The sequence below is a fragment of the Pelodiscus sinensis genome, chromosome 18, assembly GCF_049634645.1.
Source record: "Pelodiscus sinensis isolate JC-2024 chromosome 18, ASM4963464v1, whole genome shotgun sequence".
Classification (NCBI taxonomy): Eukaryota; Metazoa; Chordata; order Testudines; family Trionychidae; genus Pelodiscus; species Pelodiscus sinensis.
The window spans coordinates 9380658-9395394 of NC_134728.1; the positions used below are offsets into that span (position 1 = coordinate 9380658).

At 44.7% G+C, this 14737-nt stretch overlaps 2 protein-coding genes across 3 annotated transcripts in view; one reads left to right on the forward strand and one right to left on the reverse strand.

The window, feature by feature from the left end:
* SS18L1 (SS18L1 subunit of BAF chromatin remodeling complex) overlaps positions 1-159 on the reverse strand; it is a 38537-nt gene extending 38378 nt beyond the window's left edge. For both annotated transcript variants that reach the window (XM_025186159.2, XM_006126168.4), the window contains exon 1: positions 24-159. The gene's annotated coding sequence lies outside the window, so the exon portion shown is untranslated. The remainder of the gene's footprint in view (positions 1-23) is intronic.
* Positions 77-11361, forward strand: PSMA7 (proteasome 20S subunit alpha 7). The gene is made up of 7 exons (XM_075901100.1): positions 77-271; positions 5427-5553; positions 6824-6948; positions 8818-8940; positions 9650-9769; positions 10370-10432; positions 11136-11361. The coding sequence occupies exons 1-7, from the start codon at positions 176-178 to the stop codon at positions 11226-11228; spliced, it is 747 nt and encodes a 248-aa protein (XP_075757215.1). The 5' UTR covers positions 77-175; the 3' UTR covers positions 11229-11361.
* The last annotated feature ends 3376 nt before the right edge of the window (positions 11362-14737 follow it).

Genomic DNA, 14737 nt, shown 5'->3' on the forward strand with positions numbered 1-14737 from the left:
CGTACGTCAGGATGAAGACCCACCTACACATTTGGCGTAAGGGCTGCCTTCGGCGTGCGCTGTGAATGGCAAGGCTCCGGAAGCGGCGCAGGGCGGGGGATGAGTGTGCAGTTCTGAGGGAGGCGGCGGGTTCCGGTGCGTGCAGGTCGCTGGGCCCCGGCAGAGCGGCGGAGCCATGAGCTACGACCGGGCCATCACCGTCTTCTCGCCCGACGGCCACCTCTTCCAGGTGGAGTACGCGCAGGAGGCGGTGAAGAAGGGCTCCACCGCGGTGAGTGAGCGCCGGGCGCGGGCCGCGCGCGCCGCAGGGAATGGCCGCCGCTCCTGAGGCGAGGGCGGTGGGGGGAGGGGCCGGAGAGGGAGCTGGGGAGAAGGGGCCGGGGCAGGTGGGGAAGGGCTGGGGCAGGAGGCCTGTGGACGGGTGGGGGAAGGGGCCTGTGGACAGGTGGGCGCGTGCCTGGGGAAGTGGGAGAGGCTGGGGACAGCAGAGGAGGGGCCTGTGGAGAGTTGCTGGGGGGGGGGGGGTACCTGAGGAGGGAGCACCCCTGGCAGTGAGCCAGAACCGACCCCCTTGTCTTGGGAAGACCCCACAGCTTAACTGATCATGTGATGAAGTGGGTTTTGCCCATAAAAGCTCACGACTCTGTATATTTTGATTAGTCTCTGAGGTGACACAGAACTAGAATCCTAGGGATGGAAGAGACCTCTAAGGACGGAGATTCCACCACTTCCACCACTTCCATAGGCAACCCTTTCCAGTGCTTCACCATCCTCTAGTGAAATAGTTTTTTCCTAATATCCAGCCTAGACCTCCTCTACTGTAACTTGAGACCATTGCTCCTTGTTCTCACTATTGAGAACAGCCTCTCTTCATTCTCTTTGGAACCTCCTGTCAGAAAGGTGAAGGCTGCTATCAAATTCCCCCTCAATCGTCTCTTCTGCAGGCTACACAAACCCAAATCCCTCAGCCTCTCCTCGTAGGTGATGTGGTCCAGCCCCCAAATCATGTTGATTGGCCTCCCCTGGACCCTCTCCAATGTGCCCACATCCTTTCTATAGTGGGGGGCTATTCGTTTTTAAAGTTACAGATTAACACAGCTACACCTCTATGGTATTAGAAGATAGCTCCCTACCTCTAAGACCAAAAATGTAAAATGTAATAGCCATTCTAGGTCAGAGCAATGGTCCATGTAGGCTAGTGTCTTGTCTTCTGACTGTGGCCAATGAGATGCTTCAGAGTGAATGAACAGATAATCCTCATGTGATCCATATTTTGGCACCCATTCCCAGTTTCCTGCAAACAAAGGGTAGGGACACTTTAGAGCATGGTCTCATTAATTGTTTCTGTGCTGCTCACTTGCCATGGGGCTTGCAGCATACAACTTTATATCCCTGACTCCATTTCCTTATTTCTAAGATGGAGATAATACCTACTTTCAAGTAGCATAGACAGTCATTGTAAAATCGGGAGAATCCAAATTTGTGGTGATATCTGTTTACAAACTGGAAATTATAGAAAAGAGATATTTCTAAAATTTCTTCTAAAATGAGTCCCAAATGTGTTTGATTTTGCCTCGGTGCATAATAGTAACCTATACAGTAATATATGTTTGGCATTTTACAGGTGCATTAAAAATTTGGGCTTTTTTGGAAAAGTAGATAATCTGCATTTAAAAAATTATTTGATGCCAAACCTATTTTAAATACACTAGGGCTCTTCTTGAATAGTTGTAGTTGGCAGTAATATGGCTATAAACTTGTAGATAATTAAAAGTCATTGAGGCAAATGGGATGTGGAGAAATGAGTTCTAACAGTTCCTGCATTGTCTTTTTGGCTACACACAATTTTCTGCAAAACTAAATGGGGGGGGGGGGGAGGAGATTACATCTGGGGAAGGAGGTGTGTTTAAAATTTTTCAGGGTGACAGAAGTAGAAAAAAATTGATGACCTGATTCACCAGAGACCTGAAACTTGTGGAGCTATTTCACTTCACAAAATGCAGGGCAGTAGTGACTTAAGTGTAAAATGTCCCCTCTGAGTGTACAGAAGTGAGTGTTTACTTACTTAATAAAAACTTTAAAAACAACATATAGTCTGGTAGCTCTTTAAAGACTAATAAAATGAGCTTTTGTGGGCACAGACCACTTCTTCAGATGGCTGTGCCCACACAAGCTCATGATATCATCTACATGTTTTGTTAGTCTTTAAAGTACTACCAGACTATTTGTTGTTTTTTTTTAAGTTTTTCCTGTTACAGACTAACTCGGCTACCCCTCTGAAGTTAATTACTTAATGTAGTTTTTCCAACTTTGTGGGTTATTGTTTAACAAATGACAATGCTGAAAAACTGCATCTCTTTTTAACTCCCCAGTAACATAACAGCTGGAAAATCTTGATCACTTTCTAAAATATTTGCCTTTGGGATAACCATAACAAATTTCAAACCCAAGGGAGAATTTTAAAAAGTAATGAGAATGTGGAAGTGTCTAATGTAATCTTGGCTAATATGGTAAGTTGGAACAACTGCTGGAACATCATAAATCAAACTGCCAAGGAAGAACCACATTTTCCAGTCCTATATATGAAAAGCAGTGGGACTATGATTTTTTTTAAAGCTGTTTTCTTAACTTCAGGAAAGGCGAGGTGAGGGAAGGAGTGTATAGGATGATCTGAAAGTTGATATTCAGAGGAAGCAATGAATGGGTGGGCTACATTTATGCTTAGGACTATGGACTATTAAACAGTTTGATTTGGCTTTGACTTAGTACCATAATAAGTATTCAGCTTGGAATTAAGTTTAAAGTTCAACTATGTTACAAGCACTAATATATGCCTAGAGAGAATTATTCTGTGGCATACTTATGATAAAGCCCCGCACTTGCTGGTATATGTGCCTGTTTTTATACTTCCTGGTATGTAGGTGGTCTTATCAGTAAACTAGGGAAATACAGTAGTCTCATCTACGTTGTAAGATGGATGCATAACAGCTTGGATAACTATTCTCAGAATAGTTATGTTGGAAGGGCACACCAAGTGGGGGTTTGCAGGGATCAGTTGAAATGTCCAGATGATACCAAGCTGGGAGATGTTGCAAGTGCTTTGGAAAATAGGATCATATTTTAAAATGATCTGGACAAACTGGAGAAATGGTCTGAAGTAAATAGGATGAAGTTCAATAAGGCCAAATGCAAAGTATCCACTGAGGTTATGTCTACACTGCAGAGTTTTTGTGCAGGAAAATTTACAGTGAATTGACAGAAGAGGGTTTTTTTTGCGGTATAGGTATTCCTCTTTCTATGAGGAATAAGCCTTTTTGTGCAAGAGCTCTTGCGCAAAAATGTGTGTGTGAGACGGGAAATGTTTTTTTTTTTTGCACAAAAACAGCCTTTCAAAAGAAGCACAGGTGCCCTGGGTGGCCATTCTGTTAATGGCAAGCAGAGCTTTCTTGTGAGAGCGTCCATGCAGTCTGAAAGCCCTCTTGCACAAAAGCGCATCACTTTTCTGATGCGCTTTTGCATCTCTTCTGCAAAAAGCTTCTTGCGCAAGAAGCCTGTAGTGTAGATGTAGTCTTGGTGAGGAACAGTTTCACATGTACAAAATGGGAAGTCTAGGAAGGAATACTGCAAAAAGAGGTCTAGGGGTCTTAGTGAATCACAGGTTAACCAGTGCATCCCAGAATGATTCTTGTTTTTTTGCAACGGTAACAGGAGTATTGTGACTAAGACACAAGAAGTAATTCCTCTGTTCTACTCTGCGCTGATTAGGCCTCAGCTGGAGTATTATGTTCATTTCTGGTCACTACATATCAGGAAAAAAGTGGACAAATTAGAGAAGATCCAGAGAAGAGGCAATGAAAATGATTAAAGGTCTAGAAAACATGACCTATGAGGGAAGACTGTTTAGTTTGGAAAAGAGAAGACCGAGAGGGGACATGATAGCAGCTTTCAAATACAGGCAGTCCCCGACTTACGCGGATCCGACTTATGTCGGATCCGCACTTACGAACAGGGCTTTCTCGCCCCGGAAGTCGGGGCGAGAAAGCCCTGTTCGTAAGCTGCTCCGGTGCCCCTGGTCTGCTGGAGACCGTCTCCAGCAGACCAGGGGCACCGGGCAGGTTCCCGCGCTTCTGAGGCTTTGCCAGAGCAAAGCCTCAGAGGCGCAGGGAACCGCCGCTGCTGCCGCTTCAATCTGGGTGCCTGTGGTCTGCTGGGGACCGTCCCCAGCAGACCACAGGCTCCCGGACTGAAGCCGCAGCCGCGGCGGGGTCCCTCCCTCTGAGGCTTTGCCAGAGCAAAGCCTCAGAGGCTCTGCTCCCCGTGTCCCTGGTCTGCTGGGGGGGGGGGAGAGCGCGGCGCAGCTAGTGTGCCCCCCCTCCCCCCCCAGCAGACCAGGCTTTTGTTTTGGACTCTGGGGCAGAGCAGCTGGGGCGCTGCCGATTGGTCCTGCAGTGCCCGCTCTGGGCACTACTGGACCAACCCGGCAGCACCCCAGCTGCTCTGCCCCAGGTCCTGATTCAGCCGCTGCTGGTCAGTTTCAGCAGCGGCTGAATCAGGACGCCTGGGGCAGAGCAGTTGGGGTGCTGCTAGGTTGGTCCAGTAGCACCCAGGAGCGGCGCTATTGGAGCAACCCAGCAGCACCCCAGGTGCTCTGCCCCAGGCGTCCCCAAGTCAGCTTCTGCTGAAACTGACCAGCGCTGACTACAGGAAGCCCCAGGCAGAGTTGCTCTGCCCCGGGCTTCCTGGAATCAGCTGCTGATCAGTTTCAGCAGCAGCTGACTTGGGGACGCCTGGGGTTCTTAAGTTGATTCTGTATGTAAGTCAGAACTGGCGGTCAGTTTCAGCAGTGTCTGAATCTGGACGCCAGTTCCGACTTACATACAGATTCAACTTAAGAACAAACCTACAGTCCCTATCTTGTACGTAACCCGGGGACTGCCTGTACCTAAAAAGGTGTTAAAAGGAAGAGGGGAAAAGGTATTCTCTTTAACATCTGATGATAGGAGAAGAAGCAATGGGCTTAAAATTGCAGCAAGGGGGGTTTAAGTTGGACATTAGGAAAAACTTTCTAGCTGTCACGGTGGTTAAGCACTGGAATAAATTGCCTAGGGAGGTTGTGGAATTTCCATCATTGGTGATATTTAAGAGCAGGTTAGACAAATGTCTGTCAGGGATGACACTTGTTCCTGCAGTGAGGTCAGGGGACTGGACTTGATAACCTCTTGAGGTCACTTCCAGTTCTAGTATTCTATTATTCTGTGATTTCTTCTGTTTTACATCAGTTTATTTCCAACAGAGTACACCATGAAGCAAAGCATTTGATGCTTCAAATGGAATTAATACTTTTGTATTTTTTTAAGGAAAGTCTATACCTCTTATAGGTCTGTTGGGTGTATTTTATCTGTCATGGGTTTTGAATGCATTTAAAGGTTGGAGTGCGAGGAAAAGAGATTGTTGTCCTTGGTGTGGAAAAGAAATCTGTGGCAAAACTTCAGGATGAAAGAACTGTGAGGAAGATCTGCGCACTTGATGACAATGTCTGCATGGCTTTTGCAGGTATGCAGTGTCTAACAGTTGATTAAATGCTCATATATTAAGCTGAGAACAGACTTTGGAATTAAAAAGTAGTTTTTGGAGGATTGTGATATTGCATAGGATTTATGAACATTGAAAACCAAATTGCTTTGGACAACTGGTGGTGGGGAGAGGAAGAAGGGTTATTTTTTGGTACTTACTTATTTCCTTAGATTAAAATGCCTAAAGGTTATTCTATAGAACCAGCAATTTAATAAAGAAAATGTCCTTATGTTAGGACCGTGTGTGATGCAATGGATTAAACATGAGGATGGAAATTGGGAATTCCTGTGTATTAATTCCAGCTTTAGCAGAAATGTGCATTGTGGCTGAAGGGAGGGGAATAAATGGAGATACAGAGAAAATAATCTAGTCATCCATAAAATGGACAAAATATATATTAACTAGGGATGTAAGAAGTCATTTAAAAAGGTGACCATGTAACCGCTAAGAATCTTAGCAGTTACACGGTTACCTGTGCTGCAGGCTCTGCAGTATAGAGCTTAGCTTTATACTGCAGAGCCCACAGCAAAGCCACCTCCCTACGAGGTACAGTGTGTAACTTGCGGTGGGGGTGCTGGACCGCATGGATAGGGGCATCCCATGGATAGGGGCATCCCTCTTGTCTGTATTTAGCTTGTGAGCTCTTTTAGGCAGGGACTGTCTATTAGGGATATTAACTAATGTGTATTTGTGTAAATGTGTAACCACTAGGTTTTTTTCACAGTTACACCTCTACTCTTCCCCCCCCCCCCCCCGCATGTAAACTTGTGAGTCAGTGCTTCCGCTTTTAAGCCAGCTCCCGCCTCTCCTCCCCCACCCCGCATTTCTGCCTCGGGGAGGCAGCAAAGGGGGGCCAAGTGGCTGTCCAGCTGGCTCCCTGCGCATATTTTCTTTTGCCTCTCCTTCCTCCCACCCCCTGCTCCTCCCTTTCGCTGCTGTGCCGGATACAGAGGCAGCAGTGCTGGGAGGGAGGGAGACAGGTGGCTCCGTTGGGAGCTGGTGCTCCTGGATACCAGCTTTTAAACTGGCTCCTTCCAAACACCAGCTCCTGCCTTCCTCCCCCGTTGCCTCTGATACAAAGGCAGCAGGCGGGCAAGGGGGTGCGTCTAGTCCTTGGGTTTATCTGATAAGCCCAGGCTTATCAGTTAATTTTGTAAATAACTACACTCTAACATCCCTACTGTCTGTTTTCATCTGTCTGGTGCTAAGTACGCATTTGAACACATAGTGTATCATATTATCATTGTAGGACTCACAGCTGATGCCAGAATCGTTATAAATAGGGCTCGTGTAGAGTGTCAAAGCCATAGACTTACTGTGGAGGATCCTGTCACCGTGGAATACATCACACGTTACATCGCTAGCCTGAAACAGGTATACTACACAGTACAGAGTTGTCTTTCTCCTTTTGTTGGGCAAATAAAACCTAACTTTGGGCCAAATTCTACTTTTACACTAGTGAAAAGCCAGATAACTCAGTAGAATCTCTTCGTTGGATATTGATGCTACTGTAGCATCAGACAGAGGGAAGATACAGGGTATGTCATTGGCATCTCCCAAATATGGGGAAATTCAGAAACTTAATGTTTACTGGGACATCATTATTGCACTTCTTTTGTATTCGAAGTTTTACTCAGCATTGCTTGGGTCCTTCAGGGCAGGGGCTTAGGGATGTGGAAACAGGAGTGCTAGAGTCAGCACAGGGCATAGGGGGGTGCAGAAGTCAGAGCAGGGGGTTGGGAAATATGAGGGGGAACAAGGGAGGAGGTAGGGTGCAGGAATTTGGGCAGGGGGTGACGGGCTTAGGGCAGGGGGTGGGATCAGCCAGCTGCTGCTCCCTGGGGCAGCAGGGGCTGCGCTGCCCCTCCCACTAGAGGTGTTGTTCCTCAGAATTGGTCTAGGGTGGCGAGGGCACGCTTGCTTGCTGCCCCCCATGGTCATTGTGCAGTATAACTGTCCCATATGCTTACTGCCTCCTCTGGTCATTCTGGAGTATAACTGTCCCTGCTATCACATCCCTCTCTTTCCCTTTGACAAGAAATAGTCACATTCTACACACATCCCATTGTCCTGGTGCAACCAAATCCTGACCTTGCTTTAAGGTATAAGTGGAAGCTGCATACCATATTTGGTGGTCCAAGCTCTTACTGTTTGGGAGGAGTTCTTGAACAAAAAAACTGATAGATACACAAATTCTCTCAAAGATATTGTAGACTAACAATAGAAATGTGCTCATCTACAAACTTCATTTCACACATATTGGTTTCTCCTGCTTGCCTAGTATTTACTAGCAGAATATGGTAAGTGAGACCTCATTACACATTTTATAAAAATGTCTTAGTACACTAGGAATTTGTATTAATTTTAAATTACAGTATCAAAATAGACACTATATTCCATGGTGCATTTTTATTATCTTTCAAATGCATTAAACTCAGTAATCTCTACTAATTAGCAATTTATGCATGGTCAGTCTTTAGCACAAGTTTTGTTATGTATTGGAATGGCAAAACACATACATTCTTTCCATGAAAGTTTTTTTCAGACTTTATTCTCCTGTAGTAAAATAAATATCCCCTGAAATTATTTTTTATATGATGTACACAAATCTTTTAAAAACTTAAAAGCAACACTTCTGATTCTATATTCCTTATGTCCCAAATTGCTGCCAAAATGCCTGCTTCTCATCACAAAGTATCTAAATTCTGAGAGACTTGGGACCTTGGCATTTATTGGATTTAACTCAACAGTTACTATTCTGTGAGAATTATGTTTCATCTTTACCTGTATGTCTCTTGGATTTTTTTAATGGATTTTCTAAGCCTTCATGACAGTACAGATTGCTAACATTGGTTTTTGGCATTTGTTAGGCCTCTGTGACTATCACATCTAATTAATTTACACAAGTTAATTTCCTAGATACCTCTGAATATTTTAGCAAAAATGGTGATTTTACCTTTTTTTTTTTTTAATTTATTAAAGGTGATGGTAGCTAATTCAGAAGTAACTAAGAAAAGCTATTTATTTTGTAACCATCCTTTTATATGCTTTAATTTATGGGTGACCTGCAGTACAAGAAATATTATCTTGAAACCACAACAAGGGAAGAAAGAGTCACAGTTGCAAATTATAGGAAATACTTATGATAAACTTTCTGTATTGCCACTTTTGTACGACTGCTACTTCAGAAATCCATATGCTTGTAGAGAAGTCTCTGAAATAAGTTATCTTGATTTTCATCAGCGTTATACTCAAAGTAATGGCCGCAGACCTTTTGGGATATCTGCCCTTATTGTGGGATTTGACTTCGATGGAACACCCAGGCTCTATCAGACTGACCCATCTGGCACTTACCATGCTTGGAAGGTGAGTTGACTCTGCCTCCTGGTGGAGATTAAATGAAATATCATTCAGCAGCTAATTTAACCTCTCAGGGAAATCATATCTTGCTGCAAGATGGATTTTGTAGTTCTTATACTATGTGGTCTGCCAATGGAGAGCTGTCTGTTGACATGGTTTTAATTAACCAGCTGCAAAAAAGTTTTAAGTGACAGCAACAAATATAGCGGATGTTTGGTGAGTACAAATATGATAGACAAGTTGCATGACTATAAACGGTAAAGAAAATATCCATTAGACAGTATGTATATTAAAATGTGGTCAAGGCAAAGAGAAGTTTTGAATACTCCCATCTAATAAGTGTTTCATTTGATACTATATGAACTGTAAAATTTGTATCTTCTGCCTGAATTTCAGGAAAAATCACCCTGTAGCACTAGCTATATCCTGTGCATGTTAATACCCATATTAAAATGTAAAAACATTTTGATTTTCATATTTTTTACTCTAAAAGTTGAGATTTGGAAGTTGTGATCAATATTTAGTAGAGCTAGCAGCTCCTAGGATATCAAGTAGGATGCTGAATTGCTATTAATCCTGTATTGAGATCATTATATACACAACAGGATATGTGGTCCGTTGCGTATTTGCATCATTTTATGTTTGTACTTTCTCTATGAAGTAGTCTTTTAAAAACCCCAACATTTACACCCATCCTTTCCTAAAATTATTCCAGGCTAATGCCATTGGGAGGGGAGCCAAGTCTGTACGTGAATTCTTGGAGAAAAACTATACTGATGAAGCCATTGAAACAGATGACCTGACCATTAAACTTGTCATCAAGGCTCTTCTTGAAGTAAGTGTGATTCAGTCTGCTGACAGTTTTGTGGGTGGGTGTTGCTGTTGCTCAAGTCTACCCAGTTAATTCACCATAAATTCTAGAGGTTATGGATGACTTATCAAAAATTGTATTCTCCATTATACTCTGAGGCCATTAGATACTGAGCTATGGGACTGATTTGCAAACCCTTCTTAAACAGCCTATTTTTACCAGGATTCTTTATATGCAAGAATTTGCTAGGTTTCTTGTGAATAATTTTTTAAAAAATCAGACTTAAGCTTTGAACATTGGCACATACATTCATTCTGAAAATACTTAAGCCATGCTTGCTTATTTCTTATATTATTTTGTAAGCATGACTTAGAATTTGAACTAAATGAATAATCCTACAGTTCAGTCATTGTATACATTGTCTATGCACTGAATTGGAGTTGAGTCCATTAGAGTGAAGAGGCTTATCTTGCAGTGCTAATATTTGTAATGAAATATGCATCCTGAGCTAATGGAAAGAGAAATGTAAAGTTCCCATCTGTGACTCTCTTAGGGAGTTTTAATTAGAATTGATCTATGGCATAAGATTTCTTATTCTAAACCTTTCATCTTTGACTACTTCAGGTTGTACAGTCAGGTGGGAAAAACATTGAGCTGGCAGTTATGAGAAGAGATCAGCCACTCAAGGTAAGCATCTCATCTGATGCTTGTTTCTCTTGGTCTCCATACTGCTGTCTAAGTAGAATTCCCATTGATTTGTACTGTAGCTCTACATTGAGGCAGATGCAGAATTATATTTAACTATTACTAAGGCAAAAGAAGCTTCCAAAACTGTTTAGAGTATACTTGAACCTCCTTAATCTAGCTGTCCCTGATCCAGGAACATCACAGTTTGGACCCTGGCAGGAGGTAGAGGGGGGAGAGGAAGCAGCTCTGCACATTCCTCCACCCCTAGCTTCTCCCTCATTGCTCCCATAACAGTGGGGTGCAGTTCATGAGAGCAGCAGGGGAGCAGAGCCAGGTAAACCTCCTTTCTTCTTTCCCCTCCTGCCCAGTCCCAGCATCCCCAGCATGCTCCTCCACTCTGTCCGAGGCCCTGTGTCCCTAGTGTACTCCTACATCCTCCCTAAAAGGTAGTTTTTGTTTACCTTTTATTCTGGCAAGCAAACACTCATGATCTGGAAAATTCCATAATCTGGTATAGTCTGTTTCCCAAAATTGCCAGATTAAAGAGGTTCAAGTGTATTTGTGTTTGCTTACAGATAGACATTTGCCCCTGCATGATATTACAGTATTAAATTAATTTTCTTATCAAAAGTAGATCTTTCACATTCAAACAAAGTTTCTATTGATATCTTAAGGTTCACTTATGTTTTTCTTTTTTTTAAAGATTTTAAGTCCTGAAGAAATTGAGAAGTATGTTGCTGAAATTGAAAAAGAAAAGGAAGAAAATGAAAAGAAAAAACAGAAGAAAACATCATGATGAATGAAATCCAATTGTTTAGATGCTTTTTAATTCAAATCATGGGTTATTCTGTATACATGTAGGCATTCCATTTATTCATACTGTGCTCCTTTGAGACCTACAATAAACCTACTGATTTTTTTAAACTTTTTATTTTAGATGTATGTTCCTTGGATTTTAAATTCCGCTCATGCAGCTCATTGTAGAAGAGTGATAGTATTCTATTAAAAGACAAAAAAAGGTATTTTCATGCCTTTCTTACCTTTTGAACCTTGCCACTAATTTTCTTATGTAATTATTTCCCTTTGTTAGTCTTATCTGAAAATTACCTTGCTCATAATCCTAGACTATCATCTCCTAATTATAAAGCCATAACAGGCTCCAACTCTGATTCTCTCTCATTTGAAAATACTCAGAATTTTAAAAGTTCCTCATACCTGGTAATTTAGACTAGAAGTCATAGGACAATTGTTTCCATGATAAAAACAAATTAGGGCTAGAGATATGAACGACTAGTCGACATGTTACTCGACTAGTTGCTCCGCCCTTGCTGCATATATCTGAAAGAGGCAGCAAAGGAGGAGGAGAAGGGGGCGCTTCAAAGCGGCAGCACCACAGGGAGACACCCCCACACACACCCTGCCCCGCTGACCCCACGGGACTCCACGTGGTGCCACCACTTTGAAGTGCTGTGGCGAGCATGGAGCTGGTGGGGGATTGTTTGAGTCCCCCTCTGGCCCCATGCTCCCCACAGCACTCTTGCCTTTTGAAGTGTAGCAACAGCCTTGGGGTTGTTGCTTTACTTCAAAGGCAGAAGGGTCGTTATCAACTAATCAAACAGTTGATGCAAATTGCATTGACTACTCAATTAGCCAATTAATACAAATTTTACAGCCCTAATCAGGGCTAGGCTGAATGGGTCCAGCTGTTGGGTTGTAGTGCTTGCTTTGGTGATAACTTCAGTGATGTGAAAGCATGTTACATGCTGGAGCTATCTTATGTGGTGGATTTGGCACTCACTTTGAAATCAGAGTTCTATTTATCTGAATGACTTAGAAGCAGGGCCTGCTCTAGGCACCAGCAAAACAAGCAGGTGCTTGGGGTGGCATGTTGCCAGGGGCGGCATTCCAGCCCACAGGAGGAGCAGGGTGGCGGGGAGCCCCACGGAGGCTGCCCCCGAGCTGGGAGCCCTGCACCCCGCTGCTCGGAGCCTGTGTCTGGCCCCAGGGTGCCTAGCCCTGGGGCGCTGGCAGGGTGGGGCAGGATGCTGGGACGGTAGGGCGCTTGGCCGTGGCACAGGGAGGCTGCAGCTGGTGATGCTGAGCTCGGTGGGGCAGGCTGCAACCATGGTGGCTGCTCCCGGCAGCCGGCTCACTGGAGCGGAGTTCAGGGGCTTGGCAGGCGCTGGGTCTCAGCCACGGTGGGGCCCCATCCCCCGAGCAGGGAGCCCCACGGAGACCGCCCCGAGCTAGGAGCCCTGTGCCCAGCTGCTCGGAGCCTGCACCTGGCCCCAGGGCGCTGGGAGTTCTGCATGGGCAGCCCTAAGGCAGGGCCCCTGCTGGGGTGCTTCCTGGGGGGCAGCTGCGGCTGGTGAGGCTGAGCCCGGCGGCCTCTTCTTCGCCTTTGTGAGTCCACCCCCCCCCCCCCCGTGTGCTCTACCTGGCCAGCCACCCCCTCCTCTAGGCCCCCCCCCCCGCCTGTGTTCTCTCCCCCGCAACTCCCCTGCCTGTGGACTCCCCTTGCCTGGCTGTCTCCCCCTGGCCTGTTTGCCCCTGCCCACTGTCCCATGACCTCCCCCCCCCCCCTTTCCTCCTCCCCCAGTTCGGCCTCTGCCCAGCAACCTCACCTCCTGGCCCACTGCAACCTTGCTGGGATCCCGTCTCCTCTTCTCCCTCCCTGGATCCCCATCTCCTGTCTGGCTCTCTCAACAATTCACCCTCCCCCCACATACCTGCCCAGGAACCCAGCCCCCTTGTGCTGTGTCCTGATCTCATCACTGCCTGGGACCCAGGTGATTCTCCCTCTCCCTTTGTCTGAGGAAGGGGAACTCTGGTGTTCCCAGTGCCCGTGTCTCCAAGTCCCTTCCTGTCTGGGGCAAGAGAGATTTATTGAAATTAGAATTGTGATCCCATTTAAATAGGCTTCCCGGAGTCAGCCGCTGATCAGTTTCAGCAGCGGCTGACTCAGGGACTCCTGGGGCAGAGCAGCTGGGGTGCTGCTGGGTTGGTCCCGTAGCACCATTCCTTGGTGCTGCGGGACCAACCCGGCAGCATCCCAGCTGCTCTGCCGCAGGCGTCCCTGATTCAGCCACTGCTGAAACTGATCAGCAGCGGCTGAATTGGGGATGCTTGGGGCAGAGCCGGACTATCGGAAGGGGAGGCTATGAGGGATCTGGGGTGGCATCCTCCCACCCCATCCTGACCCCTCATAGTCCCCCCTTCTGATAGTCCGGCCTATCTGATAGTCTGGCACCGCCTGGGTCCTAAAGGTGCCGGATTATTGGAAGTTTACTGTAAAAAGCTGGTTATGAGAGCGTTCTAACATCTTGAACATGACTAGATTCAATTTTTTAAATTCACTATGGATATTTCCTTTGTTTAATAAATGAATTTTAGATGCAAAATGTGTTTGGATATTTTTTGTTGTCCTTCACATTTAAGGTAGTTTTATTTCATACAAAAATTAAATGCTGGTTTTGTTTATTTTAAATAGAATTTCCGTCCAGACAGAAGTAGATGCAAATCATGTGTTTTAAAAAAAGTAGCCACCACTTAGCAAATAATATATGGGGTAAAACCTAATAATATATGGGGTAAAACCTTTCTCTTAAGTGTTCCTATTACACACCATTTTGTAATAGAGTAAAAATTAAGAATCTGATTATATCTAAGTTACACAATTATTTTGGCATTTATTTAGTTGGTAGCTGTACTGAGTGTATTCTCCTGGTTAGTAAACAGAAGCACCAAATTTGGCATAAAGGTTATATTTCGTTGTAAATCAACATGTTGTACAGGTTGCTAATAAGACTCAATCATCCTTTAGGAAAATATTTTAAATGTATAATTTAAATGATTAATTGCTCATTTAAACCTAGGTTTTCTGCTTGCCAGTTTAAACCATGATTAAAATTAGGGATTTAAATTTAAATTAATCCACCCTGCTTCAGAGGCTGTTTGGTCCATCCCTGAAGGAGAAAGCACAGGGCTGTGCTTGTGGAATAGGTTTTAGGCTAGTGGGGTTTTGTTGTCTGGACAGTTGAGCTGGGGAGTTGAAACAAAAGTTCTCTTAATCCCTTTGAACTGTTTAATTGTACAGTGAGGCTGATTCTTGTCGATGGACACCAAGAGTTGGATAGCTTATGTGTTGGGGTTGGAGTCTGAGTGATTATAAGGCTTCTAATCATAAAATCCCTTTGCACAGTGAGGAGTAGGACTGGGACTCCAGCACTAGGTGATATGAACACCTGCATGCTTTGGAAGTCTTTAACTGCTTGCTGTGGATGAACCTGCCCTCCCATTGTCCTC